We start from the raw sequence: 27,861 nt of genomic DNA, 5'->3' as shown, positions 1-27,861 counted from the left end.
AAGAATCAAGCGTTCAATCTCCATACCTTTAAATTTAAGGATTTCAGATCCTGATGGAAAAAAGGACCTTGAGACAGAAGGTCTGGTCTTAACGGAAGAGTCCACGGTTGGCAAGAGGCCATCCGGACAAGATCCGCATACCAAAACCTGTGAGGCCATGTCGGAGCTACCAGCAGAACAAACGAGCATTCCTTCAGAATCTTGGAGATTACTCTTGGAAGAAGAACTAGAGGCGGAAAGATATAGGCAGGATGATACTTCCAAGGAAGTGATAATGCATCCACTGCCTCCACCTGAGGATCCCGGGATCTGGACAGATACCTGGGAAGTTTCTTGTTTAGATGAGACGCCATCAGATCTATTTCTGGAAGTTCCCACATTTGAACAATCTGAAGAAATACCTCTGGGTGAAGAGACCATTCGCCCGGATGCAACGTTTGGCGACTGAGATAATCCGCTTCCCAATTGTCTATACCTGGGATATGAACCGCAGAGATTAGACAGGAGCTGGATTCCGCCCAAACCAAAATTCGAGATACTTCTTTCATAGCCAGAGGACTGTGAGTCCCTCCTTGATGATTGATGTATGCCACAGTTGTGACATTGTCTGTCTGAAAACAAATGAACGATTCTCTCTTCAGAAGAGGCCAAAACTGAAGAGCTCTGAAAATTGCACGGAGTTCCAAAATATTGATCGGTAATCTCACCTCCTGAGATTCCCAAACTCCTTGTGCCGTCAGAGATCACCACACAGCTCCCCAACCTGTGAGACTTGCATCTGTTGAAATTACAGTCCAGGTCGGAAGCACAAAAGAAGCCCCCTGAATTAAACGATGGTGATCTGTCCACCACGTTAGAGAGTGTCGAACAATCGGTTTTAAAGATATTAATTGAGAAATCTTTGTGTAATCCTTGCACCATTGATTCAGCATACAGAGCTGAAGAGGTCGCATGTGAAAACGAGCAAAGGGGATCGCGTCCGATGCAGCAGTCATAAGACCTAGAATTTCCATGCATAAGGCTACCGAAGGGAATGATTGTGACTGAAGGTTTCGACAAGCTGCAATCAATTTTAGACGTCTCTTGTCTGTTAAAGACAGAGTCATGGACACTGAATCTATCTGGAAACCCAGAAAGGTTACCCTTGTCTGAGGAATCAAAGAACTTTTTGGTAAATTGATCCTCCAACCATGATCTTGAACAAACAACACAAGTCGATTCGTATGAGATTCTGCTAAATGTAAAGACTGAGCAAGTACGAAGATATCGTCCAAATAAGGAAAAACCACAATACCCTGTTCTCTGATTACAGACAGAAGGGCACCGAGAACCTTTGAAAAAATTCTTGGAGCTGTAGCTAGGCCAAACGGTAGAGCCACAAACTGGTAATGCTTGTCCAGAAAAGAGAATCTCAGGAACTGATAATGATCTGGATGAATCGGAATATGCAGATATGCATCCTGTAAATCTATTGTGGACATATAATTCCCTTGCTGAACAAAAGGCAAGATAATCCTTACAGTTACCATCTTGAACGTTGGTATCCTTACATAACGATTCAATATTTTTAGATCCAGAACTGGTCTGAAGGAATTCTCCTTCTTTGGTACAATGAAGAGATTTGAATAAAACCCCATCCCCTGTTCCGGAACTGGAACTGGCATAATTACTCCAGCCAACTCTAGATCTGAAACACAATTCAGAAATGCTTGAGCTTTCACTGGATTTACTGGGACACGGGAAAGAAAAAATCTCTTTGCAGGAGGTCTCATCTTGAAACCAATTCTGTACCCTTCTGAAACAATGTTCTGAATCCAAAGATTGAGAACAGAATTGATCCAAATTTCTTTGAAAAAACGTAACCTGCCCCCTACCAGCTGAGCTGGAATGAGGGCCGCACCTTCATGTGGACTTAGAAGCAGGCTTTGCCTTTCTAGCAGGCTTGGATTTATTCCAGACTGGAGATGGTTTCCAAACTGAAACTGCTCCTGAGGATGAAGGATCAGGCTTTTGTTCTTTGTTGAAACGAAAGGAACGAAAACGATTATTAGCCCTGTTTTTACCTTTAGATTTTTTATCCTGTGGTAAAAAAGTTCCTTTCCCACCAGTAACAGTTGAGATAATAGAATCCAACTGAGAACCAAATAATTTGTTACCCTGGAAAGAAATAGAAAGTAGAGTTGATTTAGAAGCCATATCAGCATTCCAAGTCTTAAGCCATAAAGCTCTTCTAGCTAAAATAGCTAGAGACATAAACCTGACATCAACTCTGATAATATCAAAAATGGCATCACAGATAAAATTATTAGCATGCTGAAGAAGAATAATAATATCATGAGAATCATGATTTGTTACTTGTTGCGCTAAAGTTTCCAACCAAAAAGTTGAAGCTGCAGCAACATCAGCCAATGATATAGCAGGTCTAAGAAGATTACCTGAACACAGATAAGCTTTTCTTAGAAAGGATTCAATTTTCCTATCTAAAGGATCTTTAAACGAAGTACCATCTGACGTAGGAATGGTAGTATGTTTAGCAAGGGTAGAAATAGCCCCATCAACTTTAGGGATTTTGTCCCAAAATTCTAACCTGTCAGACGGTACAGGATATAATTGCTTAAAACGTTTAGAAGGAGTAAATGAATTACCCAATTTATCCCATTCTTTGGAAATTACTGCAGAAATAGCATTAGGAACAGGAAACTTCTGGAATAACCACAGGAGATTTAAATACCTTATCTAAACGTTTAGAATTAGTATCAAGAGGACCAGAATCCTCTATTTCTAAAGCAATTAATACTTCTTTAAGTAAAGAACGAATAAATTCCATTTTAAATAAATATGAAGATTTATCAGCATCAATCTCTGAAACAGAATCCTCTGAACCAGAAGAGTCATCAGAATCAGAATGATGATGTTCATTTAAAAATTCATCTGTAGGGAGAGAAGTTTTAAAAGATTCTTTACGTTTACTAGAAGGAGAAATAACAGACATAGCCTTCTTGATGGATTCAGAAACAAAATCTCTTATGTTATCAGGAACATTCTGCACCTTAGATGTTGAAGGAACTGCAACAGACAATGGTACTTTACTAAAGGAAATATTATCTGCATTAACAAGTTTGTCATGACAATTAATACAAACAACAGCCGGAGGAATAGCTACCAAAAGTTTACAGCAGATACACTTAGCTTTGGTAGATCCAGCACTAGACAGCGATTTTCCTGTAGTATCTTCTGACTCAGATGCAACGTGAGACATCTTGCAATATGTAAGAGAAAAAACAACATATAAAGCAAAATTGATCAAATTCCTTAAATGACAGTTTCAGGAATGGGAAAAAATGCCAAAGAACAAGCTTCTAGCAACCAGAAGCAATGAAAAATGAGACTGAAATAATGTGGAGACAAAAGCGACGCCCATATTTTTTAGCGCCAAATAAGACGCCCACATTATTTGGCGCCTAAATGCTTTTGGCGCCAAAAATGACGCCACATCCGGAACGCCGACATTTTTGGCGCAAAATAACGTCAAAAAATGACGCAACTTCCGGCGACACGTATGACGCCGGAAACGGAAAAGAATTTTTGCGCCGAAAAAGTCAGCGCCAAGAATGACGCAATAAAATGAAGCATTTTCAGCCCCCGCGAGCCTAACAGCCCACAGGGAAAAAAGAGTCAAATTTTTGAAGGTAAGAAAAAATGAATAATTCAAATGCATAATCCCAAATATGAAACTGACTGTCTGAAAAATAATGAGTCAAGGCAAATAAATGTTTGAATACATATATTTAGAACTTTATAAACAAAGTGCCCAACCATAGCTTAGAGTGTCACAGAAAATAAGATTTACTTACCCCAGGACACTCATCTACATGTTTGTAGAAAGCCAAACCAGTACTGAAACGAGAATCAGCAGAGGTAATGGTATATATAAGAGTATATCGTCGATCTGAAAAGGGAGGTAAGAGATGAATCTCTACGACCGATAACAGAGAACCTATGAAATAGACCCCGTAGAAGGAGATCATTGAATTCAAACAGGCAATACTCTCCTCACATCACTCTGACATTCACTGCACGCTGAGAGGAAAACCGGGCTCCAACTTGCTGCGGAGCGCATATCAACGTAGAATCTAGCACAAACTTACTTCACCACCTCTATCGGAGGCAAAGTTTGTAAAACTGAATTGTGGGTGTGGTGAGGGGTGTATTTATAGGCATTTTGAGGTTTGGGAAACTTTGCCCCTCCTGGTAGGAATGTATATCCCATACGTCACTAGCTCATGGACTCTTGCTAATTACATGAAAGAAATGATTATAGGTGCATTTCACATCTAAAGTTAGTTATTTTTTTTAAAACACAATAATAAAATGGAATAGCTTTTTAATTTTTTTTTGTTATCAAGTATGAAAAGCACTTTTGTTGACCATGTGTAGTGTGCGTGATAAGGTTAGGGTACACCATGTCAGGAAATAAAATAGTTAAGACAGGAAATAAAATTAAAATGTGTCTATCTTCTTCTTCCACCCATGCAGACTAATAAACATTTGTGGGTGTTTGCCCCACCTGGATTGTGACAAATATATATTAAATGGTACTGCCCTGTGGTCTTATTATGGTACCTACTTCATTTAGACACACAAGGCATATACAAGAAACCAAGTTATTTTTTACATTTGATCAGATGGCCTCCTTTATCTGTAAGAAAAGTGAGGTGGCTATTCTGATGCATAGGAATGTTGTTTATATGCCTCTTTTTTTTCTTGCGCAAGACCTATTAGGATAATGCTTGATTCTCATTTTAAGTTAAAGGGACATAATACTCATATGCTAAATCACTTGAAACTGATGCAGTATAACTGTAAAAAGCTGACAGGAAAATATCACCTGAGCATCTCAATGTAAAAAATATAATTTATGCTTACCTGATAAATTCATTTCTCCTGTAGTGTAGTCAGTCCACGGGTCATCCATTACTTATGGGATTATATCTCCTCCCTAACAGGAAGTGCAAGAGGATCACCCAAGCAGAGCTGCTATATAGCTCCTCCCCTCTACGTCATACCCAGTCATTCGACCGAAAACCAAACGAGAAAGGAGAAAACTATAGGGTGCAGTGGTGACTGGAGTTTAATTTAAAATTTAGACCTGCCGTAAAAAACAGGGCGGGCCGTGGACTGACTACACTACAGGAGAAATGAATTTATCAGGTAAGCATAAATTATATTTTCTCCTGTTAAGTGTAGTCAGTCCACGGGTCATCCATTATTTATGGGATACCAATACCAAAGCTAAAAGTACACGGATGATGGGAGGGACAGGCAGGATCTTTACACTGAAGGAACCACTGCCTGTAGAACCTTTCTCCCAAAAACAGCCTCCGAAAATTTGTAAAATTTTGAAAAAGTGTGAAGTGAAGACCAAGTTGCAGCCTTGCAAATCTGTTCAACAGAGGCCTCATTCTTAAAGGCCCAAGTGGAAGCCACAGCTCTAGTAGAATGAGCCGTAATCCTTTCAGGAGGCTGCTGTCCAGCAGTCTCATAGGCTAAACGTATTATGCTACGAAGCCAGAAAGAGAGAGAGGTAGCCGAAGCTTTTTGACCTCTCCTCTGTCCAGAATAAACGACAAACAGGGAAGAAGTTTGACGAAAATCTTTAGTTGCCTGCAAATAAAATTTCAGGGCACGGACGACGTCCAGATTGTGCAGAAGTCGTTCCTTCTTTGAAGAAGGGTTAGGGCACAATGATGGAACAACAATCTCTTGATTGATATTCTTGTTAGTGACTACCTTAGGTAAGAACCCAGGTTTAGTACGCAGAACTACCTTGTCTGAATGAAAAATCAGATAAGGAGAATCACAATGTAAGGCCGATAACTCAGAGACTCTTCGAGCCGAGGAAATAGCCATTAAAAACAGAACTTTCCAAGATAACAGCTTGATATCAATGGAATGAAGGGGTTCAAACGGAACACCTTGCAGAACGTTAAGAACTAAGTTTAAGCTCCACGGCGGAGCAACAGTCTTAAACACAGGCTTAATCCTAGCCAAAGCCTGACAAAAAGCCTGAACGTCTGGAACTTCTGACAGACGTTTGTGTAAAAGGATAGACAGAGCTGAGATCTGTCCCTTTAACGAACTAGCAGATAAACCCTTTTCTAAACCTTCTTGTAGAAAAGACAATATCCTAGGAATCCTAACCTTACTCCATGAGTAACTCTTGGATTCGCACCAATATAAGTATTTACGCCATATTTTATGGTAAATTTTCCTGGTAACAGGTTTCCTAGCCTGTATTAAGGTATCAATTACTGACTCCGAGAATCCCCGCTTTGATAGAATCAAGCGTTCAATCTCCATGCAGTCAGCCTCAGAGAAATTAGATTTGGATGTTTGAAAGGACCCTGAATCAGAAGGTCCTGTCTCAGAGGCAGAGACCATGGTGGACAGGACGTCATGTCCACTAGATCTGCATACCAGGTCCTGCGTGGCCACGCAGGCGCTATTAGAATCATCGATGCTCTCTCCTGTTTGATCCTGGCAATCAATCGAGGAAGCATCGGGAAGGGTGGAAACACATAAGCCATGTTGAAGACCCAAGGTGCTGTCAGAGCATCTATCAGTACCGCTCCCGGGTCCCTGGACCTGGATCCGTAACAAGGCAGCTTGGCGTTCTGCCGAGATGCCATGAGATCCAGATCTGGTTTGCCCCAATGATGAAGCAGTTGGGCAAACACCTCCGGATGAAGTTCCCACTCCCCCGGATGAAAAGTCTGGCGACTTAGAAAATCCGCCTCCCAGTTCTCCACGCCTGGGATGTGGATCGCTGACAGGTGGCAAGAGTGAGACTCTGCCCAGCGAATTATCTTTGAGACTTCCATCATCGCTAGGGAACTCCTTGTCCCTCCCTGATGGTTGATGTAAGCCACAGTCGTGATGTTGTCCGACTGAAACCTGATGAACCTCAGAGTTGCTAACTGAGGCCAAGCCAGAAGAGCATTGAAAACTGCTCTTAATTCCAGAATGTTTATTGGAAGGAGTCTCTCCTCCTGAGTCCATGATCCCTGAGCCTTCAGGGAATTCCAGACTGCGCCCCAACCTAGAAGGCTGGCGTCTGTTGTTACAATCGTCCAATCTGGCCTGCGGAAGGGCATCCCCTTGGACAGATGTGGCCGAGAAAGCCACCATAGAAGAGAATCTCTGGTCTCTTGATCCAGATTTAGCAGAGGGGACAAATCTGAGTAATCCCCATTCCACTGACTTAGCATGCACAATTGCAGCGGTCTGAGATGCAGGCGTGCAAAAGGTACTATGTCCATTGCCGCTACCATTAAGCCGATTACCTCCATGCATTGAGCCACTGACGGGTGTTGAATGGAATGAAGGACACGGCAAGCATTTAGAAGTTTTGATAACCTGTCCTCCGTCAGGTAAATTTTCATTTCTACAGAATCTATAAGAGTCCCTAAGAAGGGAACTCTTGTGAGTGGCAATAGAGAACTCTCTTCTACGTTCACCTTCCACCCATGCGACCTTAGAAATGCCAGAACTAACTCTGTATGAGACTTGGCAGTTTGGAAACTTGACGCTTGTCTTAGTACCGCCAGAAGAGAGCCCAGAACCTTTGTAAAGATTCTTGGAGCCGTAGCTAACCCGAAGGGAAGAGCTACAAACTGGTAATGCCTGTTTAGGAAGGCAAACCTTAGATACCGGTAATGATCCTTGTGAATCGGTATGTGAAGGTAGGCATCCTTTAAATCCACTGTGGTCATGTACTGACCCTCTTGGATCATAGGTAAGATGGTCCGAATAGTTTCCATTTTGAACGATGGAACTCTTAGGAATTTGTTTAGGATCTTTAAGTCCAAGATTGGTCTGAAAGTTCCCTCTTTTTTGGGAACCACAAACAGATTTGAATAAAACCCTTGTCCGTGTTCCGACCGCGGAACTGGGTGGATCACTCCCATTAGTAAGAGGTCTTGTACACAGCGTAGAAACGCCTCTTTCTTTATCTGGTTTGCTGATAACCTTGAAAGATGAAATCTCCCTTGTGGAGGAGAAGCTTTGAAGTCCAGAAGATATCCCTGAGATATGATCTCCAACGCCCAGGGATCCTGGACATCTCTTGCCCAAGCCTGGGCGAAGAGAGAAAGTCTGTCCCCCACTAGATCCGTTTCCGGATCGGGGGCCCTCACTTCATGCTGTCTTAGGGGCAGCAGCAGGTTTTCTGGCCTGCTTGCCCTTGTTCCAGGACTGGTTAGGTTTCCAGCCCTGTCTGTAGCGAGCAACAGTTCCTTCCTGTCTTGGAGCGGAGGAAGTTGATGCTGCTCCTGCCTTGAAGTTACGAAAGGCACGAAAATTAGACTGTTTAGCCCTTGGTTTGGCCCTGTCTTGAGGCAGGGCATGGCCCTTACCTCCAGTAATGTCAGCGATAATTTCTTTCAAACCGGGCCCGAATAATGTCTGCCCTTTGAAAGGAATGTTAAGCAATTTAGATTTAGAAGTCACATCAGCTGACCAGGATTTAAGCCACAGCGCTCTACGCGCTTGAATGGCGAATCCGGAGTTCTTAGCCGTAAGTTTAGTTAAGTGTACTACAGCATCAGAAATAAATGAATTAGCTAGCTTAAGGACTTTAAGCTTGTTTATAATCTCATCCAATGGAGCTGTGCTAAGGGTCTCTTCCAGAGACTCAAACCAGAATGCCGCCGCAGCCGTGACAGGCGCAATGCATGCAAGGGGTTGTAATATAAAACCTTGCTGAACAAACATTTTCTTAAGGTAACCCTCTAACTTTTTATCCATTGGATCTGAAAAAGCACAGCTTAGCCAGAGTAGAAACTGCTCCCTCCACCTTAGGGACCGTCTGCCATAAGTCCCGTGTGGTGGCGTCTATTGGAAACATTTTTCTAAATATAGGAGGGGGTGAAAAAGGCACACCGGGTCTATCCCACTTCTTGTTAACAATTTCTGTAAGCCTTTTAGGTATAGGAAAAACGTCAGTACACGCCGGTACCGCAAAATATTTATCCAGCCTACATACTTTCTCTGGAATTGCAACCGTGTTACAATCATTCAGAGCCGCTAATACCTCCCCTAGTAATACACGGAGGTTCTCAAGCTTAAATTTAAAATTTGAAATGTCTGAGTCCAGTTTACTTGGATCAGATCCGTCACCCACAGAATGAAGCTCTCCGTCCTCATGTTCTGCAAATTGTGACGCAGTATCAGACATGGCTCTATTATTATCAGCGCACTCTGTTCTTACCCCAGAGTGATCGCGTTTACCCCTAAATTCTGGCAATTTAGATAGTACTTCAGTCATAACATTAGCCATGTCTTGCAAAGTGATTTGTATGGGCCGCCCTGATGTACTTGGCGCCACAATATCACGCACCTCCTGAGCGGGAGGCGAAGGTACTGACACGTGAGGAGAGTTAGTCGGCATAACTTCCCCCTCGTTGTCTGGTGATAATTTCTTTACATGTACAGATTGGCTTTTATTTAAAGTAGCATCAATGCAATTAGTACACAAATTTCTATTGGGCTCCACATTGGCCTTTAAACATAGTGAACAAAGAGATTCATCTGTGTCAGACATGTTTAAACAGACTAGCAATGAGACTAGCAAGCTTGGAAATACTTTTCTAAATAAATTTACAAGCAATATAAAAAACGCTACTGTGCCTTTAAGAAGCACAAAAAGCTGTCACAGTTGAAATAACAATGAACCAAAATAGTTATAGCAACCAATTTTTCACAGTAAATGTATTAAGTTAGCAAAGGATTGCACCCACCAGCAAATGGATGATTAACCCCTTAATACCCAAAAAAACGGATAACAATTTAATAATTAACGTTTTTATCACAGTCAAAACACACTGTCACAGGTCTGCTGTGAGTGATTACCTCCCTCAAAACTAGTTTTGGAGACCCCTGAGCTCTGTAGAGATGTCCTGGATCATGGAGGAAGAAATAGGAAGACTGTGACTAAATTTTTACTGCGCAATAAAGCGCTAAAATAGGCCCCTCCCACTCATATTACAACAGTGGGGAAGCTCAGTAAACTGTTTTTATTCAGAAAACAAACGACAGCCATGTGGTAAAAATCATGCCCATAAAGTTTTATCACCAAGTACCTCAGAAAAAACGATTAACATGCCAGTAAACGTTTTAAAAATGAAAATTATGAAATGTTATTAATAAGCCTGCTGCTAGTCGCTTTCACTGCAGTGCAGGCTCAAATATTACTTTAATATAGACAGTATTTTCTTAGTGAAATTCCATTCCCCAGAAATACCTCAGAGTATACATACATACATATCAGCCTGATACCAGTCGCTACTACTGCATTTAAGGCTGCACTTACATTACATCGGTATTAGCAGTATTTTCTCAGTCAATTCCATTCCTTAGAAAATAATATACTGCAACATACCTCCTTGCAGGTGGGCCCTGCCTGCTATCCCCTGTTCTGAAGTTACCCCACTCCTCAGAATGGCCGAGAACAGCAAGTGGATCTTAGTTACGACCGTCTAAGATCATAGACAAACTCAGGTAGATTCTTCTTCTAATGCTGCCTGAGAAGAAAACAACACACTCCGGTGCTGTTTAAAATAACAAACTTTTGATTGAAGAAATAAAAACTAAGTTTAACACACCACAGTCCTCTCACACGTCCTATCTATTAGTTAGGTGCAAGAGAATGACTGGGTATGACGTAGAGGGGAGGAGCTATATAGCAGCTCTGCTTGGGTGATCCTCTTGCACTTCCTGTTAGGGAGGAGATATAATCCCATAAGTAATGGATGACCCGTGGACTGACTACACTTAACAGGAGAAAAGGAAGATATTTTACCTCACAATCTCCTCAGCTCAGCAGAGTAAGTTCTGTGTAAAAAGTTATACTCTGCAGGTAAAAAAAAATAAAAAATGAAGAAATGAACAGCAGCCAATCAGCATCAGCAGTGCTGAGGTCATGAACTCTTTTACTGTGATCTCATTAAATTTTACTTAACTCTCATGAGATTTCATAGCAAACTTCCTTTAAACTGAATAGGAAAATAAGATGAGAGTGCACGTAAGCTCGTCCCTTCCGCTGTCCCGGGACAGACATACTGATATGCTGCTTAGAAGTACTTTACATGGGATGTGGCTACTGAGAAACTTTTGAGGTAAAATATCTTTCTTTTTTACATAGAGATGTTCAGGTGATATTTTCTAGTCAGCTTTTTACAGCTATACTGCATCACTTTCAAGTGTTTAAACATTTGGGTATTATGGCCCTTTAAGTAACATGTTATGGAATCTCGTCTCATACAAATCAAGCTTTCCTTAGCCACCCTCTTATCCTCAGGGACATTTTAATCCTGTTGGAAGTTGACCATAGGCAAACAAACTTCTGAAGATTGTGATGTGGACAGTGGTACTGCCTTTCTATCACAGGCAATTAGAGATATTTGGTGAAAGACAATATTTAACCTTTTACTCCAAAAACCATAATTCTTACTCAAGAATAGGTTATCTATTTTATGTTTGTTGGACATTGGATCCAGTTCAGCAAACAAAGATCTTACATTGTGTGGTCTGATCATAACTTAGAGACTGCAGACATGTTAAACTATGTCAAATATTTCTTCATTTTAAAGGCTTCCTGATTTCTGCCTGACTGACTTGGGGTTGATAAAGTGGCTCAGAAAATACATGAATTTCTTACTTTTAATGACTCAAGCCAAGAGGGAAGCGGTTATTTTTCGGGCAAGATTCCACTTTGATTAAATATGAACATATTAAGCTTTATGCTGAAATTGTGACTAGGACAAGTGCTACCTTCCATCATCTGTGATCAAAATGTTTTTTATGTTAAAAAGGAAGAATTTAAATAATGTATGCTTCCTTATTATATTTATTGAACCATGCTTTGTCATGCTGCAAAGGTGCTTGATAGGACAAAATTAGTTAAACCAGGAAGTGTTTCAGCTCTTGTTGATTGTGGAATGGGGGAGCCAACATGCAGGATTCTACATTCTTAGATCTTCAGTGAGCTATTTTCTCTTTTCTAGCATTCAAGGATTTCTATAGCAGTGTCAATTAATTTACACCACAAACTGTATATCCACATTTTGGCTAACTAAAAATGCTGTTATGGCTGCAAACTCCATTTCTCATAGATTTTATCATGCTTTGCGTGGTTCCATCTGTTGTCTTTTGGGTCTAGATTTTTTATATCTGTCTTAGCCTACCAGAAAAAGCTTTTGTGTCCTGGTTTCTGTGCCTTTCCTTATTGGTCATTTGCTACCACAAGCATATATACAGACCACATACTTCTTTGACTGTTTTGCAAGGCCTAGATTTTGTTTCTGTACAGATTTTTTCTGATGAGAACATTCTTTACATATTCTCTGATGGTAACTGTTTCATACAATGTTGATGAACCATATCAGTTTTTGGATATATAGCATCTGGGTACTGGGTATGACAGAAGTCTTGTAAGGTGAGACTCACCTTTACATATATTCCTCCTCTTACTTCTTTAGTCAATTTACACATAGCCAATTAAGAACCCGGAGAATGGGGTTTAAAAGGAGATTAAACTTTTGAATTCATGAAACATTAGAACATATGTCTGTGTGTGTGTATATATATATATATATATATATATATATATATATATATGTATTTGTGTGTATGTATGTATATATATATATATATATATATATATATATATATATATATATATATATATATATATATACACACACACACACACACAGTTTTCTCAGTTGTGATGGGTACCTTTTCCCAACTGTGAGTTTCAGCTCTTTCCACAGATGTTCAATGGGATTCAGATCTGGGCTCATTGAAGGCCACTTTGGAACGGTCCAGTGTTTTCTTCTCATCCATTCTTGGGTGCGTTTTGATTATCCTGCATTCCTGATAGCTATTAGTAGGGTTCTCCTCTAGCATGTTTAGTTATGAGCATTAACTTGGGTGTTCTTTTGTAAAAAAAAAAAAAATAATTGATAGATATGTGTATTCGTTTATTTCATGAGGAAACAAATGTCGAAGATGGTGGCCACCAGCAGCATTTAGCTATTTTCTGAGCCAGATTTTTTGTTCTGAAAATGCAACACACTTAGATCTGTGCAAATCCAGATCTTCATTTGTTGCACTTCAACGAAATCATCTGGCTCCAAAAATAGGCGAATGCTGCTGGCATCTTCTGCATTTGTTTCTCCTGAAGGAGACAAATGCACATAGTTGTTTTCCTTTATCTATGAATGCTTGCCTGTTTATAAAACATTTCCTTTAGAAAGACAGCGAATCCTGCTTCTAGAATTGTGCTCTGTGTGTTGTAAGATGACTACATCAAATAATAAAGGGTTTGTATGTAGCTGTCATTTGGAGAGGGTTGAATTAGCTGAGTTTTACGTGCTCACCCTTTGTGTGTTGCATATACATTTAGACCTTTGTATCACTTATGACTAACATGATTTTATTTCATATCTGTGCAAAAATAAATACATCTTCATTCCTGAATAGACCCCCAATCTGTTCTACTAACCCCTGTACAGTGAAAACAACCACACAGTATTCATGTAGATTTAAATGGGGAAAACATGTTTTTGACACAATCCAGTTTAATCTATTTTGTATTTTTTGTGCCAATTGAAGCATTACATAGGCAATTCCTTGTATACAACATAACTCTTTCACACTAAATTGGTACAAACAGAAGCACATACAGTAATGGAAATATAGTTACTATAGATGAAAATAAATCAGAAATATGATCTCTGAAAGCAACTAAGGCTTCCTTGTTTGTTTGTTTTTTCCTACCTATAACAGGTTTCATTATTTAAGGACTCTGATAGGGAGGACTTTGGATTTAGCGTTGCTGATGGGCTACTGGAAAAAGGTGTATACGTAAAGAATATTCGCCCAAATGGCCCCGGAGATCTTGCAGGATTGAAACCATTTGATCGCCTTTTGCAGGTACTGGTTACAGGTTTCTGTATTCTCAGATGTTTATCACAAAGCATTTACTTTTCAGTATGTTTGTTTTAGACTGTGGAAATTCTAAAATTACATAAACAGCTACTTATTATTCTCGATGGGTAGCGCTCATATTTTGTACAGGACAGATGATTAATTAAACCATTATTATTTGTCCAATATTAACAATTCACTAATTTGTGAAATAAAGTAGCATTTACATTAGGTAGCCATATTATAACATTCCAAATCTTACATTGAAATTAGAATACTTAAAGGGACATAATACTCACATGCTAAATCACTTGAAAGTGATGCAGTATAACTGTAAAAAGCTGACAGCTGACAGGAAAATATCACCTGAGCATCTCTATGTAAAAGAGGAAGATATTTTACCTCACAATTTCCTCAGCTCACCAGAGTAAGTTCTGTGTAAAAGGTTATACTTCAGCTGCTGTTTAGCTGCAGGTAAATAAAAATTTAAAAAAAAATGAAGAAATTAATGGCAGCCAATCAGCATCAACAGTGCTGAGGTCATGAACTCTTTTACTGTGATCTCATGAGATTTCACTTAACTCTCATGAGATTTCATAGTAAACTTCCTTAAACTGAATAGGGAAATAACATGAGTGTGCATGAGGCTCGTTCCCTTGCCTGTCCCGGGACAGGCATACTGATTTGTTGCTTAAAGTCCTTTGCAATGGGGTTTGAATATTTAGGACATTTTGAGGTAAAATATCTTTCTTTTTTACATAGAGATGTTCAGGTGATATTTTCTAGTCAGCTTTTTACAGCTATGCTGCAGCACTTTCAAGTGTTTCAACATTTGGGTATCATGGCCCTTTAAGCCATGGTGGTTGTAATAGCAGCTTTTAGGGCAATTTGATGAAATGTATCTGCTGCAGCAGGCAACTAGTACTATTTATTCTACGTAAGAAAATAGTAAAATATATATATATATATAAGCAGTTAACTGAAAAGGTAAAGTTTACCAGCAGCGTGCCTCTGGGCATTAAAAATAGGCTGTAAGGTGACATTGTTTTTTTTAAAGAATAGCACAGTTAAGGTTTTGATGTTTAACAAACAAACACTAATGTTTGCAATGGAACTAAGTAAAATACATTTTATTTGAATGTTAACAAACATGCTTGTTGATATATGTACACTAAAGGGTGTGCTTGACTATTGTGGGTTTATTATTATTAAAAATACTGTAACAACTATGTGAACACAAAACAGAAGTTCTAAAATTAAATTATTAATTTAATTATTTCTCTTAATAAAAAGCATACACTAGGGGATACTTTGAAGGTATAAAACAGTAGAAGATAGGTGGAATAACCTGAAATATGGTTCAATGGGGGATTAACCCTAAGTAGTTTGTTAGATAGTATAACAGGCAAGCTAGCTGGCTGGGCCTTCTGACTATTAATTGATGTAGAATGTCTCTTGACACATCTTTATTATTTACAGGTGAATCATGTACGCACTAGAGACTTTGACTGTTGCCTGGTGGTTCCACTTATAGCAGAATCTGGAAATAAACTGGAATTGGTTATTAGCAGAAACCCAATTGCTAAACAGAAAGAAGCATCAGATATACCGAACTTGCCAGTAGAGGAGTGGACTGACCAAAATGATGTCTTTTCACAAAAATCAAGTGGGCGCTTAACCACTATGGATATGAGAGACTCCACCAATACTTTATAGCAAAAACTTCTGATGGATTGACTTGGCAGCGTAAACTTGGTGCTAAATCCCTGTCATACAATTGATCTGTGACGTTTAAGACACAGATGTCACTGTGGCACTAATGGCAAGCACAGGGGAGCTAAAATAAACTTACCGTACTCCACTCACACAAGAAGGGAGTAACAGTTTTTATGTTGAATACTTTGTGACCACAATAAATATTAGTGCCATTCCAAGCTTAATCTTGAACAAAATATGGGGCTTTTGTGGTGTGCAATGAAACTACTGGAATCAAAGTGGCTTATTTTCCAGGTATTGTCCATGCACCATCATTATGAACTTTTTTTTGCATATGATCTAAAGATACCGAGGCTTTAAAGAGATTTGTAGCACTTCTCATACTAGAATACAATAATGATATTGGATCCAACACTCTGGCTGGGCTGCAATACAAGTGGTCCCTTTATTCTGTGCATTTTGGCCCTAAACATTTTTAAGTAACAAAATAACATATATCTACTCATCACAGCGTGTGTTCTGTTTCTGAGAAGTAAGGAATTAAACAGTAGCCATTATACAATGGGCAGTAATACTGCTCTTCACATCTTACACACGTCATGCTGAAGAGCGCAGGGCTAAACCATGTACATCACTTCTCCGTGAGAATATTAACTGTGACCTATACAAAGGGGTGGGATACATTGCGTGAGGAAGTAAGGGAGATCATAAAGTATAACTGGCTGACTGCTAAAAGGAAAATGTTCTGAGCCGTCAAACATTATTTAAGAAGTAGTGTGTGTTTAAAGAGCTTTGCCAACTGTTTATCCCTCAAAGCAATAAAAAGATTACTATTTTGATTGGATACTCACCAGCAGATTTGTTCTGATATTTACCACTTGCATCTGCCGAAAAGGAGAGGATCCAGAATACAAAAACGCAGAAGGTTGTGTTCCAAGCATCCATAGTTTGCTTATGTGAAAATCCTAATTATGGTCCTATTAGTATTTTTAATGAGTATCTGTTATCCTTTCCTTGTCAGCCTACTGTTTTGAAACACTGCCAGAAAATATGAAGTTGGAGAACAAACCATTTATCATAAGTCAATGAAATATGTATTTTTGTTTGTAACAAACAAGTATTAAACTGTAAAGTATTTTTGTACAAATTTAATACTTTAATAGCATGACATTTATTGTTTATGTATGGTTTTGGGAACTCAAATTGTTAGAAATTTGTATGGAATCATACGGTACAAATTCAAATAAACTGATTTAAAATACATGGGTAATATTACTATAATGCAAATATAACAAATTACAAATATTCTTAAATCTTGATGATGTAGAACAAAAAAAATTAACTAACTGGATATGTGTAAATTTACTATGGCGTGGAACTAAATGATTATGTAATAAAATGCCTGACCACCTTTGTCAACTCTTATTTAGGCCAACTCTACTAAAGGGACTTGAAACACTAAATGGAACACCTTATAAAACATTTAGGTATAGTCAAAAGGATGTCATGTACTAGCTTTGCTCATATTGTTTGCCTTTCCTGCAACACTAAAAAAAGATGCCCATTACACTGGACCCAGAAGGGCTGGACTACATACTGCAGACTTAAAGGGACATAAAACCTGATAGAACATGCAATTTAAAACAACATTCCAATTTGATCGAATTTGCTTTGATCTATTGGTATCCTTTGTAAAAAAGCATACCTAAGAAGGCTCAGGAGCTAGCTGCTGATTGGCGGCCACTTATATGCCTGCTGTCTTTTTAACTGATGTGTTTAGCTAGCTTCCAGTAGTCCATTGCTGCTTTTTCCAACAAAGGATACCAAGAGAATGAAGCAGATATGATAATAGAATAAATTGAAAAGTTACATAAACTTGTATGCTCTATCTGCATCATGAAACAAAATGTATGCTTACCTGATAAATTATTTTCTTTCCTGGCATGGAGAGTCCATGATTCCATTCATTACTTTTGGGAAATCAACACCTAGCCACCAGGAAGAGGCAAAGACAACCCAGCAAAAGTTATACTCCCCCAGTCATTCAGCCGAGGAAATAAGGAAGAGTAGGGGAATCACCAAGGTTATAGGAGATGCCAGAAGATTAGGAAAAAACGCCACCTTAAAAATAAAAGGGCGGGTTTGTGGACTCTCAATGCCAGGAAAGAAAAGAATTTATCAGGTAAGCATACGTTTTGCTTTCTTTCGAATGGCATGGAGAGTCCACGATTTCATTCATTACTGTTGCGAATCCAATACCCAAGCTAGAGAGGACACAGAATGGACAGGGAGGGAAAATAAGGCAGGCGGACCTAAACTGAAGGCACCACTGCTTGAAGACTCAGCTGAGGCAAAAACATCAAACTTGTAATTTTTTTTAAAAGTATGTAAAAAGGACCAGGTAGACACCTTACAGATCTGTTCCATAGAGGCTTAGTTCTTAAATGCCCAAGATGACACAGCACGGGTAGAATGAGTCATAATCCTCTCAGGAGGCTGCTGACCAGCTTCCTCATAAGCCAAACGAATGACACTCCTCGACCAAAAGGAAAGAGTAGCTGCAGTAGCCTTTAGGTCCTTGTGCTTACCGGCATACACCAAAAACAAAGATTTCCAAAAATCTTTGGTAGCATGGAGATAGAATTTCAAAGCACGTACCACATCCAGCTTGAGTAACAAAAGTTCCCCTCTGAGAAGGATTAGGACAAAAAGAAGGAACTACAATCTCTTGATTGATAATGCGGTCAGAGACCACCTTAGGAAGAAAACCCAACTTGGTACGTAGAACTACTTATCAGACAATGTCAATAAATGAGTGGTACCCCCCCCCCCTTCCTCCATAATAGGATAAGATTAGCTATAACAGAGCGGCACCTCTATAAATCCCAGCTTCCACCCTGGGCCTTACCGAACCTCCCGCTACAGAGCCGATCCTCACACAATGCTTAATACCTCTGATCTCCGCTATATCTACTGATCAGAGAGGTGAGCGTCAGTTCACGTTGGACACGCTCGAGGCGGAGCACAGTGTTAATAAAAAAGTGTGCGAAATTAAGGGGCGCCACAACAATCAAAATGGTCTTTTAAAACAATTAGCTGAAATTTTACAGTAAATGTTAAGCAAGTGCGTGCGTCTCCTAACGAGTAAAAAAAAAATACAGAGTCCTAGTAAAGGAACCCCTGCCCTGACATGCCTCAGTCCCAAATGCCCTTAAGATCCCTGTAAAAGCGAATCAAGTACTGAAACCACAAACGCGCTGCATGAACACTGCCCAAATATAATATGTATCCTAATAAATGATAACAAACAAGTCCAATAGTGCCTTCTGCTTGATTACCCTGTGAAGGAAATAAAGCACTTACCTCTGGAGCCACTGGTGTGGAGCAGACACAGCACTTCCAGGTCTGACAGGGACCTGAGGTAGAAAGGAAAGCAGTGTAAGCTAACACTGGTTGCCAGGTGGGGGCGTTACCACAGATTGCTGGGAGGACAGAGAAGCTCCCTGCAACATCCAGCAGCTAACAGCTACCAATACTCTGAATAAGAGGTTTACATGGACACAGCATTAACCCCAGTCCTATCTTGCAGGAAGCTACCCATTAAAGAACTCAAATCTCATTTTCTTCAGAGCACCATCTTTACCTTTATCCAAGTTACAGAAGCAAAGAATGACTGGGGGAAGTATGGGAAGAGGGAGGGATACTTAAAGGGGCAGTAAACTTACAAACTAATGTTATATAATTCTGCACATAGCTTACCGGCACATTTATACTTTAAAGGATACATTAAAATGAATGTAGCTCGCTCCCGCTACTAGACCAGAGCGGGAGCGAGCTACATTCATTTAAATGGCGCAACCGGGCAAACAGTGTTGCAGAGATGCGCTGTTTAAAATCCAGACCCGCTCAGTAGAGCAAGGAGCGGCGTTCTGGTAAAAGGAGGTTTTAGTTACAATTTCTCTGCAATCCTTTAAAGTATAAATGTGCCGGTAAGCTAATGTTATATAATTCTGCACATAGTTTGTAAATTTACTGCCCCTTTAAGCTTCTGCTGGGTTGTCTTTGCCTCCTCCTGCTAGCCAGGTGTTGAATACCCAACAGTAATGAATGGAATTGTGGACAATCTATGCCATTGGAAAGAAATACATTTTGGGGGTTTTATGTCCCTTTAAGTAGTCATTGTATTCTTAATTTAAACTAATACAACAGTATCAGTGTTTTACTAATGCAAGTTGGCTGTTGCTACTTATGCTCATAGTACTATAAAGTAACTAAGTACCAAATGGATTTAGGTGTATTAATTTCAGGAGGTAAAAAAACATAATTTATGCTTACCTGATAAATTTATTTCTCTTGTAGTGTATCCAGTCCACGGATCATCCATTACTTGTGGGATATTCTCCTTCCCAACAGGAAGTTGCAAGAGGATCACCCACAGCAGAGCTGCTATATAGCTCCTCCCCTCACTGCCATATCTAGTCATTCGACCGAAACAAGCCGAGAAAGGAGAAACCATAGGGTGCAGTGGTGACTGTAGTTTAATTAAAATTTAGACCTGCCTTAAAAAGGACAGGGCGGGCCTTAGACTGGATACACTACAAGAGAAATAAATTTATCAGGTAAGCATAAATTATGTTTTCTCTTGTTAAGTGTATCCAGTCCACGGATCATCCATTACTTGTGGGATACCAATACCAAAGCTAAAGTACACGGATGATGGGAGGGACAAGGCAGGAACTTAAACAGAAGGAACCACTGCCTGAAGAACCTTTCTCCCAAAAACAGCCTCCGAAGAAGCAAAAGTATCAAATTTGTAAAATTTTGAAAAGGTATGAAGCGAAGACCAAGTCGCAGCCTTGCAAATCTGTTCAACAGAAGCCTCATTTTTAAAGGCCCAGGTGGAAGCCACAGCTCTAGTAGAATGAGCTGTAATCCTTTCAGGGGGCTGCTGTCCAGCAGTCTCATAGGCTAAACGGATTATACTCCGAAGCCAAAAAGAAAGAGAGGTTGCCAAGGCCTTTTGACCTCTCCTCTGTCCAGAGTAAACAACAAACAGGTTAGATGTTTGACGAAAATCTTTAGTAGCTTGTAAGTAAAACTTCAAGGCACGGACTACGTCTAGATTATGCAAAAGACGTTCCTTCTTTGAAGAAGGATTAGGACACAATGATGGAACAACAATCTCTTGATTGATATTCTTGTTAGAAACCACCTTGGGTAAAAACCCAGGTTTTGTACGCAGAACTACTTTATCTGAATGAAAGATCAGATAAGGAGAATCACAATGTAAGGCAGATAACTCAGAGACTCTTCGAGCCGAGGAAATAGCCATCAGAAACAGAACTTTCCATGATAAAAGTTTGATATCAATAGAATGAAGGGGTTCAAACGGAACCCCTTGAAGAACTTTAAGAACCAAGTTTAAGCTCCATGGAGGAGCAACAGGTTTAAACACAGGCTTAATTCTAACTAAAGCCTGACAAAATGCCTGAACGTCTGGAACTTCCGCCAGACGCTTGTGTAAAAGAATAGACAGAGCAGAAATCTGTCCCTTTAAAGAACTAGCTGATAATCCTTTGTCCAAACCCTCTTGGAGGAAGGACAATATCCTAGGAATCAAAACCCTACTCCATGAGTAATTCTTGGATTCACACCAATGAAGATATTTACGCCATATCTTGTGGTAGATTTTCCTGGTGACAGGCTTTCGTGCCTGTATTAAGGTATCAATGACTGACTTGGAGAACCACACTTTGATAGGATCAAGCGTTCAATCTCCATGCAGTCAGTTTCAGAGAAATTAGATTAGGATGATTGAAAGGACCTTGTATTAGAAGGTCTTGTCTCAGAGGCAGAGTCCATGGTGGAAAGGATGACATGTCCACCAGATCTGCATACCAGGTCCTGCGTGGCCACGCAGGCGCTATCAGAATCACTGATGCTCTCTCCTGTCTGATTTTGGCAATCAGTCGAGGGAGAAGAGGAAACGGTGGAAACACATAAGCCAGGTTGAAGAACCAAGGAGCTGCTAGAGCATCTATCAGCGTCGCTTCTGGGTCCCTGGACCTGGATCCGTAACAAGGAAGCTTGGCGTTCTGGCGAGACGCCATGAGATCCAGTTCTGGTTTGCCCCAACAATGGACCAATTGAGCAAACACCTCCGGATGGAGCTTCCACTCCCCCGGATGAAAAGTCTGACGACTTAGAAAATCCGCCTCCCAGTTCTCTACGCCCGGGATATGGATCGCTGATAGGTGGCAAGAGTGAGTCTCTGCCCAGCGAATTATCTTGCTAACTGAGGCCAGGCTAGAAGAGCATTGAATATTGCTCTTAACTCCAGAATATTTATTGGGAGGAGTTTCTCCTCCTGAGTCCATGAACCCTGAGCCTTCAGGGAGTTCCAGACTGCACCCCAACCTAGAAGGCTGGCATCTGTTGTTACAATTGTCCAATCTGGTCTGCGAAAGGTCATACCCTTGGACAGGTGGACCCGAGATAACCACCAGAGAAGAGAATCTCTGGTTTCCTGATCCAGATTTAGTAGAGGGGACAAATCTGTGTAATCCCCATTCCACTGACTGAGCATGCATAATTGCAGCGGTCTGAGATGCAGGCGCGCAAATGGCATTATGTCCATCGCCGCTACCATTAAGCCGATTACTTCCATGCACTGAGCCACCGCAGGGCGCGGAATGGAGTGAAGAACACGGCAAGCATTTAGAAGTTTTGATAACCTGGACTCCGTCAGGTAAATTTTCATTTCTACAGAATCTATAAGAGTCCCTAGGAAGGAAACCCTTGTGAGAGGAGATAGAGAACTCTTTTCTTCGTTCACTTTCCACCCATGCGACCTCAGAAATGCCAGAACTATCTCTGTATGAGACTTGGCAATTTGAAAGCTTGACGCCTGTATCAGGATGTCGTCTAGATAAGGAGCCACCGATCTTAGAACCGCCAGAAGTGAGCCCAGAACCTTTGTAAAAATCCTTGGGGCTGTAGCCAACCCGAAGGGAAGAGCTACAAATTGGTAATGCCTGTCTAGAAAGGCAAACCTCAGGAACCGATGATGATTCTTGTGAATCGGAATGTGAAGGTAGGCATCCTTTAAGTCCACTGTGGTCATGTACTGACCCTCTTGGATCATGGGTAAGATGGTTCGAATAGTTTCCATCTTGAATGATGGAACTCTGAGGAATTTGTTTAAGATCTTTAGATCCAAAATTGGTCTGAAGGTTCCCTCTTTTTTGGGAACCACAAACAGATTTGAATAAAAACCCTGTCCTTGTTCCGTCCGCGGAACTGGATGGATCACTCCCATTACTAGGAGGTCTTGCACGCAGCGTAGGAATGCCTCTTTCTTCATCTGGTTTGCAGATAATCTTGAAAGGTGAAATCTCCCTTGTGGAGGAGAAGCTTTGAAGTCCAGAAGATATCCCTGAGATATGATCTCCAACGCCCAGGGATCCTGAACATCTCTTGCCCACGCCTGGGCGAAGAGAGAAAGTCTGCTCCCTACTAGATCCGTTGCCGGATAGGGGGCCGCTCCTTCATGCTGTCTTGGAGGCAGCAGCAGGCTTTCTGGCCTGCTTGCCCTTGTTCCAGGACTGGTTAGATTTCCAGGCCTGCTTGGATTGAGCAAAAGTTCTCTCTTGTTTTGAAGCAGAGGAAGTTGATGCTGCACCTGCCTTTAATTTTCGTGCCTTTCGAAATTTCGACTGTTTGGCCCTTGATTTGGCCCTGTCCTGAGGAAGGGTATGACCCTTACCTCCAGTAATGTCAGCAATAATTTATTTCAAACCAGGCCCGAATAAGGTCTGCCCCTTGAAAGGAATGTTGAGTAATTTAGACTTTGAAGTCACGTCAGCTGACCAGGATTTAAGCCATAGCGCCCTACGCGCCTGGATGGCGAATCCGGAATTCTTAGCCGTTAGTTTAGTCAAATGAACAATGGCATCAGAAACAAATGAGTTAGCTAGCTTAAGTGTTCTAAGCTTGTCAATGATTTCAGTCAATGGAGCTGTATGGATGGCCTCTTCCAGGGCCTCAAACCAGAACGCCGCCGCAGCAGTGACAGGCGCAATGCATGCAAGGGGCTGTAAAATAAAACCTTGTTGAATAAACATTTTCTTAAGGTAACCCTCTAATTTTTTATCCATTGGATCTGAAAAAGCACAACTGTCCTCAACCGGGATAGTGGTACGCTTTGCTAAAATAGAAACTGCTCCCTCCACCTTAGGGACCGTCTGCCATAAGTCCCGTGTAGTGGCGTCTATTGGAAACATTTTTCTAAATATAGGAGGGGGGGAAAACGGAACACCGGGTCTATCCCACTCCTTACTAATAATTTCTGTAAACCTTTTAGGTATTGGAAAAACATCAGTACACACCGGCACTGCATAGTATTTATCCAGTCTACACAATTTCTCTGGCACTGCAATTGTGTCACAGTCATTCAGAGCAGCTAACACCTCCCCAAGCAATACACGGAGGTTCTCAAGCTTAAATTTAAAATTAGAAATCTCTGAATCAGGTTTCCCCAAGTCAGAGATGTCACCCACAGACTGAAGCTCTCCGTCCTCAGGTTCTGCATATTGTGACGCAGTATCAGACATGGCTCTTACAGCATTTACGCTCTCTGTATCTCGTCTAACCCAAGAGCTATCGCGCTTGCCTCTTAATTCAGGCAATCTGGCTAATACCGCTGACAGGGTATTATCCATGATCGCAGCCATGTCCTGCAAAGTAATCGCTATGGGCGTCCCTGATGTACTTGGCGCCATATTAGCATGAGTCCCTTGAGCGGGAGGCAAAGGGTCCGACACGTGGGGAGAGTTATTCAGCATAACTTCCGAAGAAATGATATCAAAGCGCCAAACAACACTGGCAGGGTCAGGATGGTATACTTTGAATGTTAATCAAGTATAAATTGTAAAACAATGTGACAATTTTAAGACACTTTATTATAATAAACAATTTAAAACAATATAAGAATATAAAACAATGTTGGTTTAAAACATGTTACATTTAAAACAAATAATCAAGGATCCGAGATTTTACAAAGGATGACAAAAATACAAAGGATGACGAAAATACAATACAATATTGATGACTAAAATGTCGGCCTGTGTCGTGGTACAGCAGTAAATATATATGATGTCTGAAAATGGAGGTGTTTACTTAGTGTTGAAAGGTGTGTTCCTAGTAGATGTATATACGATAGATATGTAGGATGGTGATAAATAAGTTTGAAGAATAAAAATGATGTGAACTTAACAAATAAACAATGTTAAAAAACTGTTCAAAAAAAGGATAAGCAGAGAACAGTGACAACAAAAAAAATTTTTTTGAAATGTTTCCCAAAAGGAAGTCCAAACTGTGTTCGTTAAAATGTCAATAAAAAGTGAATCAGCAGTTTCCAAAAATAGTGAAAATGTATCCAGTGAAGTGTACAAAAATGAAAAATGTATCCGGTGAAAAAACGATTATGAAACCAAAAAGCAAGTGGTTAAAAAGTGGTAAAAAAGAAGAAAGTCTGTTCAAATTTGTGTTGGTTAGTCACACAATCCAAACGAATATTAAATGTGGGTGTAGGAGTTTTCTCCAAAGTTGAGGGAACTATTGTGTCTTCAAAAATAGATATAACTTGTTTGCAGATGAAAATCCTTCTGCCAAAAAGAAAAATAACAATAGTGTAGATGGTTTTTTTAAGATTAGTATTATCAGAATATCACTCACCAGTCGACGCGTTTCGGTCATCCACTGATAAAGGTCAGTGGATGACCGAAGCGCGTCGACTGGTGAGTGATATTCTGATAATACTAATCTTAAAAAAACCATCTACACTATTGTTATTTTTCTTTTTGGCAGAAGGATTTTCATCTGCAAACAAGTTATATCTATTTTTGAAGACACAATAGTTCCCTCAACTTTGGAGAAAACTCCTACACCCACATTTAATATTCGTTTGGATTGTGTGACTAACCAACACAAATTTGAACAGACTTTCTTCTTTTTTACCACTTTTTAACCACTTGCATTTTGGTTTCATAATCGTTTTTTCACCGGATACATTTTTCATTTTTGTACACTTCACTGGATACATTTTCACTATTTTTGGAAACTGCTGATTCACTTTTTATTGACATTTTAACGAACACAGTTTGGACTTCCTTTTGGGAAACATTTCAAAAAAATTTTTTTGTTGTCACTGTTCTCTGCTTATCCTTTTTTTGAACAGTTTTTTAACATTGTTTATTTGTTAAGTTCACATCATTTTTATTCTTCAAACTTATTTATCACCATCCTACATATCTATCGTATATACATCTACTAGGAACACACCTTTCAACACTAAGTAAACACCTCCATTTTCAGACATCATATATATTTACTGCTGTACCACGACACAGGCCGACATTTTAGTCATCAATATTGTATTGTATTTTCGTCATCCTTTGTATTTTTGTCATCCTTTGTAAAATCTCGGATCCTTGATTATTTGTTTTAAATGTAACATGTTTTAAACCAACATTGTTTTATATTCTTATATTGTTTTAAATTGTTTATTATAATAAAGTGTCTTAAAATTGTCACATTGTTTTACAATTTATACTTGATTAACATTCAAAGTATACCATCCTGACCCTGCCAGTGTTGTTTGGCGCTTTGATATCATTTCTTCTGATTCTCCATACATTTTTGACCGCTAGGGGTCAATATATTAGAGCTAAGGGTCTTATATAGTTGGCGCTCAGTGTACTTTCCATTCAGCATAACTTCCCCCTCGACAGAACCCTCTGGTGACAATTCTTTTATAGATAAAGACTGATCTTTACTGTTTAAGGTGAAATCTATACATTTAGTACACATTCTCCTATGGGGCTCCACCATGGCTTTTAAACATAATGAACAAGTAGTTTCCTCTGTGTCAGACATGTTTGTACAGACTAGCAATGAGACTAGCAAGCTTGGAAAACACTTTAAACCAAGTTAACAAGCTATATAAAAAACGTTACTGCGCCTTTAAGAAAAACAAATTGTCAAAATTTGAAATAACAGTGAAAAAAGGCAGTTACACTAACGAAATTTTTACAGTGTATGTAACAAGTTAGCAGAGCATTGCACCCACTTGCAAATGGATGATCAACCTCTTAATATCAAAAACGGAACAACAAATGACAAAAACGTTTTTTAAAACCAGTCACAACAACTGGCACAGCTCTACTGTGGCTGTTACCTTCCTCAAACACGACTTTTGAAGCCTTTTGAGCCCATCAGAGATGTCCTGTATCATGCAGAGGGAAGCTGAATGTCTCTGTATGTCATTTTAGCTGTGCAGAAAAGCGCTAAAATAGGCCCCTCCCACTCATATTACAACAGTGGAAAGCCTCAGGAAACTGTTTCTAGGCAAAAATCAAGCCAGCCATGTGGAAAAAAAACTAGGCCCCAATAAGTTTTATCACCAAGCATATATAAAAACGATTAAACATGCCAGCAAACGTTTTATATTGCACTTTTATAAGAGTATGTATCTCTGTTAATAAGCCTGATACCAGTCGCTATTAAATAACTGCATTTAGGCTTAACTTACATTAATCCGGTATCAGCAGCATTTTCTAGCAAATTCCATCCCTAGAAAAATGTTAACTGCACATACCTTATTGCAGGATAACCTGCATGCCATTCCTCCTCTGAAGTTACCTCACTCCTCAGAATATGTGAGAATGGCAGTGGATCTTAGTTACTTCTGCTAAGATCATAGAAACCGCAGGCAGATTCTTCTTCTAAATGCTGCCTGAGATAAAATAGTACGCTCCGGTACCATTTAAAAATAATAAACTTTTGATTGAAGAAAAAAAAAAACTAACTATAATACACCACTCTCCTCTTACTACCTCCATTTTTGTTGAGAGTTGGAAGAGAATGACTGGATATGGCAGTGAGGGGAGGAGCTATATAGCAGCTCTGCTGTGGGTGATCCTCTTGCAACTTCCTGTTGGGAAGGAGAATATCCCACAAGTAATGGATGATCCGTGGACTGGATACACTTAACAAGAGAAATCATATGTTTAGATGCTGCTATTTCACATGAATAAAAGAAAACTTGTTTGGTACAATGTCCAATAAAAATGACGTATTCTGTCTAACCCAGATATA

At 39.9% G+C, this 27,861-nt stretch overlaps 1 protein-coding gene across 10 annotated transcripts in view; it reads left to right on the top strand.

Moving 5' to 3' along the window:
- Positions 1-17,116, top strand: part of GRIP1 (glutamate receptor interacting protein 1) — a 920,176-nt gene extending 903,060 nt beyond the window's left edge. For all 10 annotated transcript variants that reach the window (XM_053716876.1, XM_053716872.1, XM_053716874.1 and 7 more), the window contains 2 exons: positions 13,849-13,995; positions 15,469-17,116. In XM_053716876.1, the coding sequence (XP_053572851.1) occupies positions 13,849-13,995; positions 15,469-15,705 (384 nt within the window). In that variant the 3' untranslated portion in view covers positions 15,706-17,116. The remainder of the gene's footprint in view (positions 1-13,848; positions 13,996-15,468) is intronic.
- The last annotated feature ends 10,745 nt before the right edge of the window (positions 17,117-27,861 follow it).

This window comes from Bombina bombina, chromosome 6 (assembly GCF_027579735.1).
Source record: "Bombina bombina isolate aBomBom1 chromosome 6, aBomBom1.pri, whole genome shotgun sequence".
NCBI classification, from domain to species: Eukaryota; Metazoa; Chordata; class Amphibia; order Anura; family Bombinatoridae; genus Bombina; species Bombina bombina.
The sequence above is the reverse complement of the archived record's forward strand: the minus strand, read 5'-3'. Positions and strand labels throughout refer to the sequence as shown.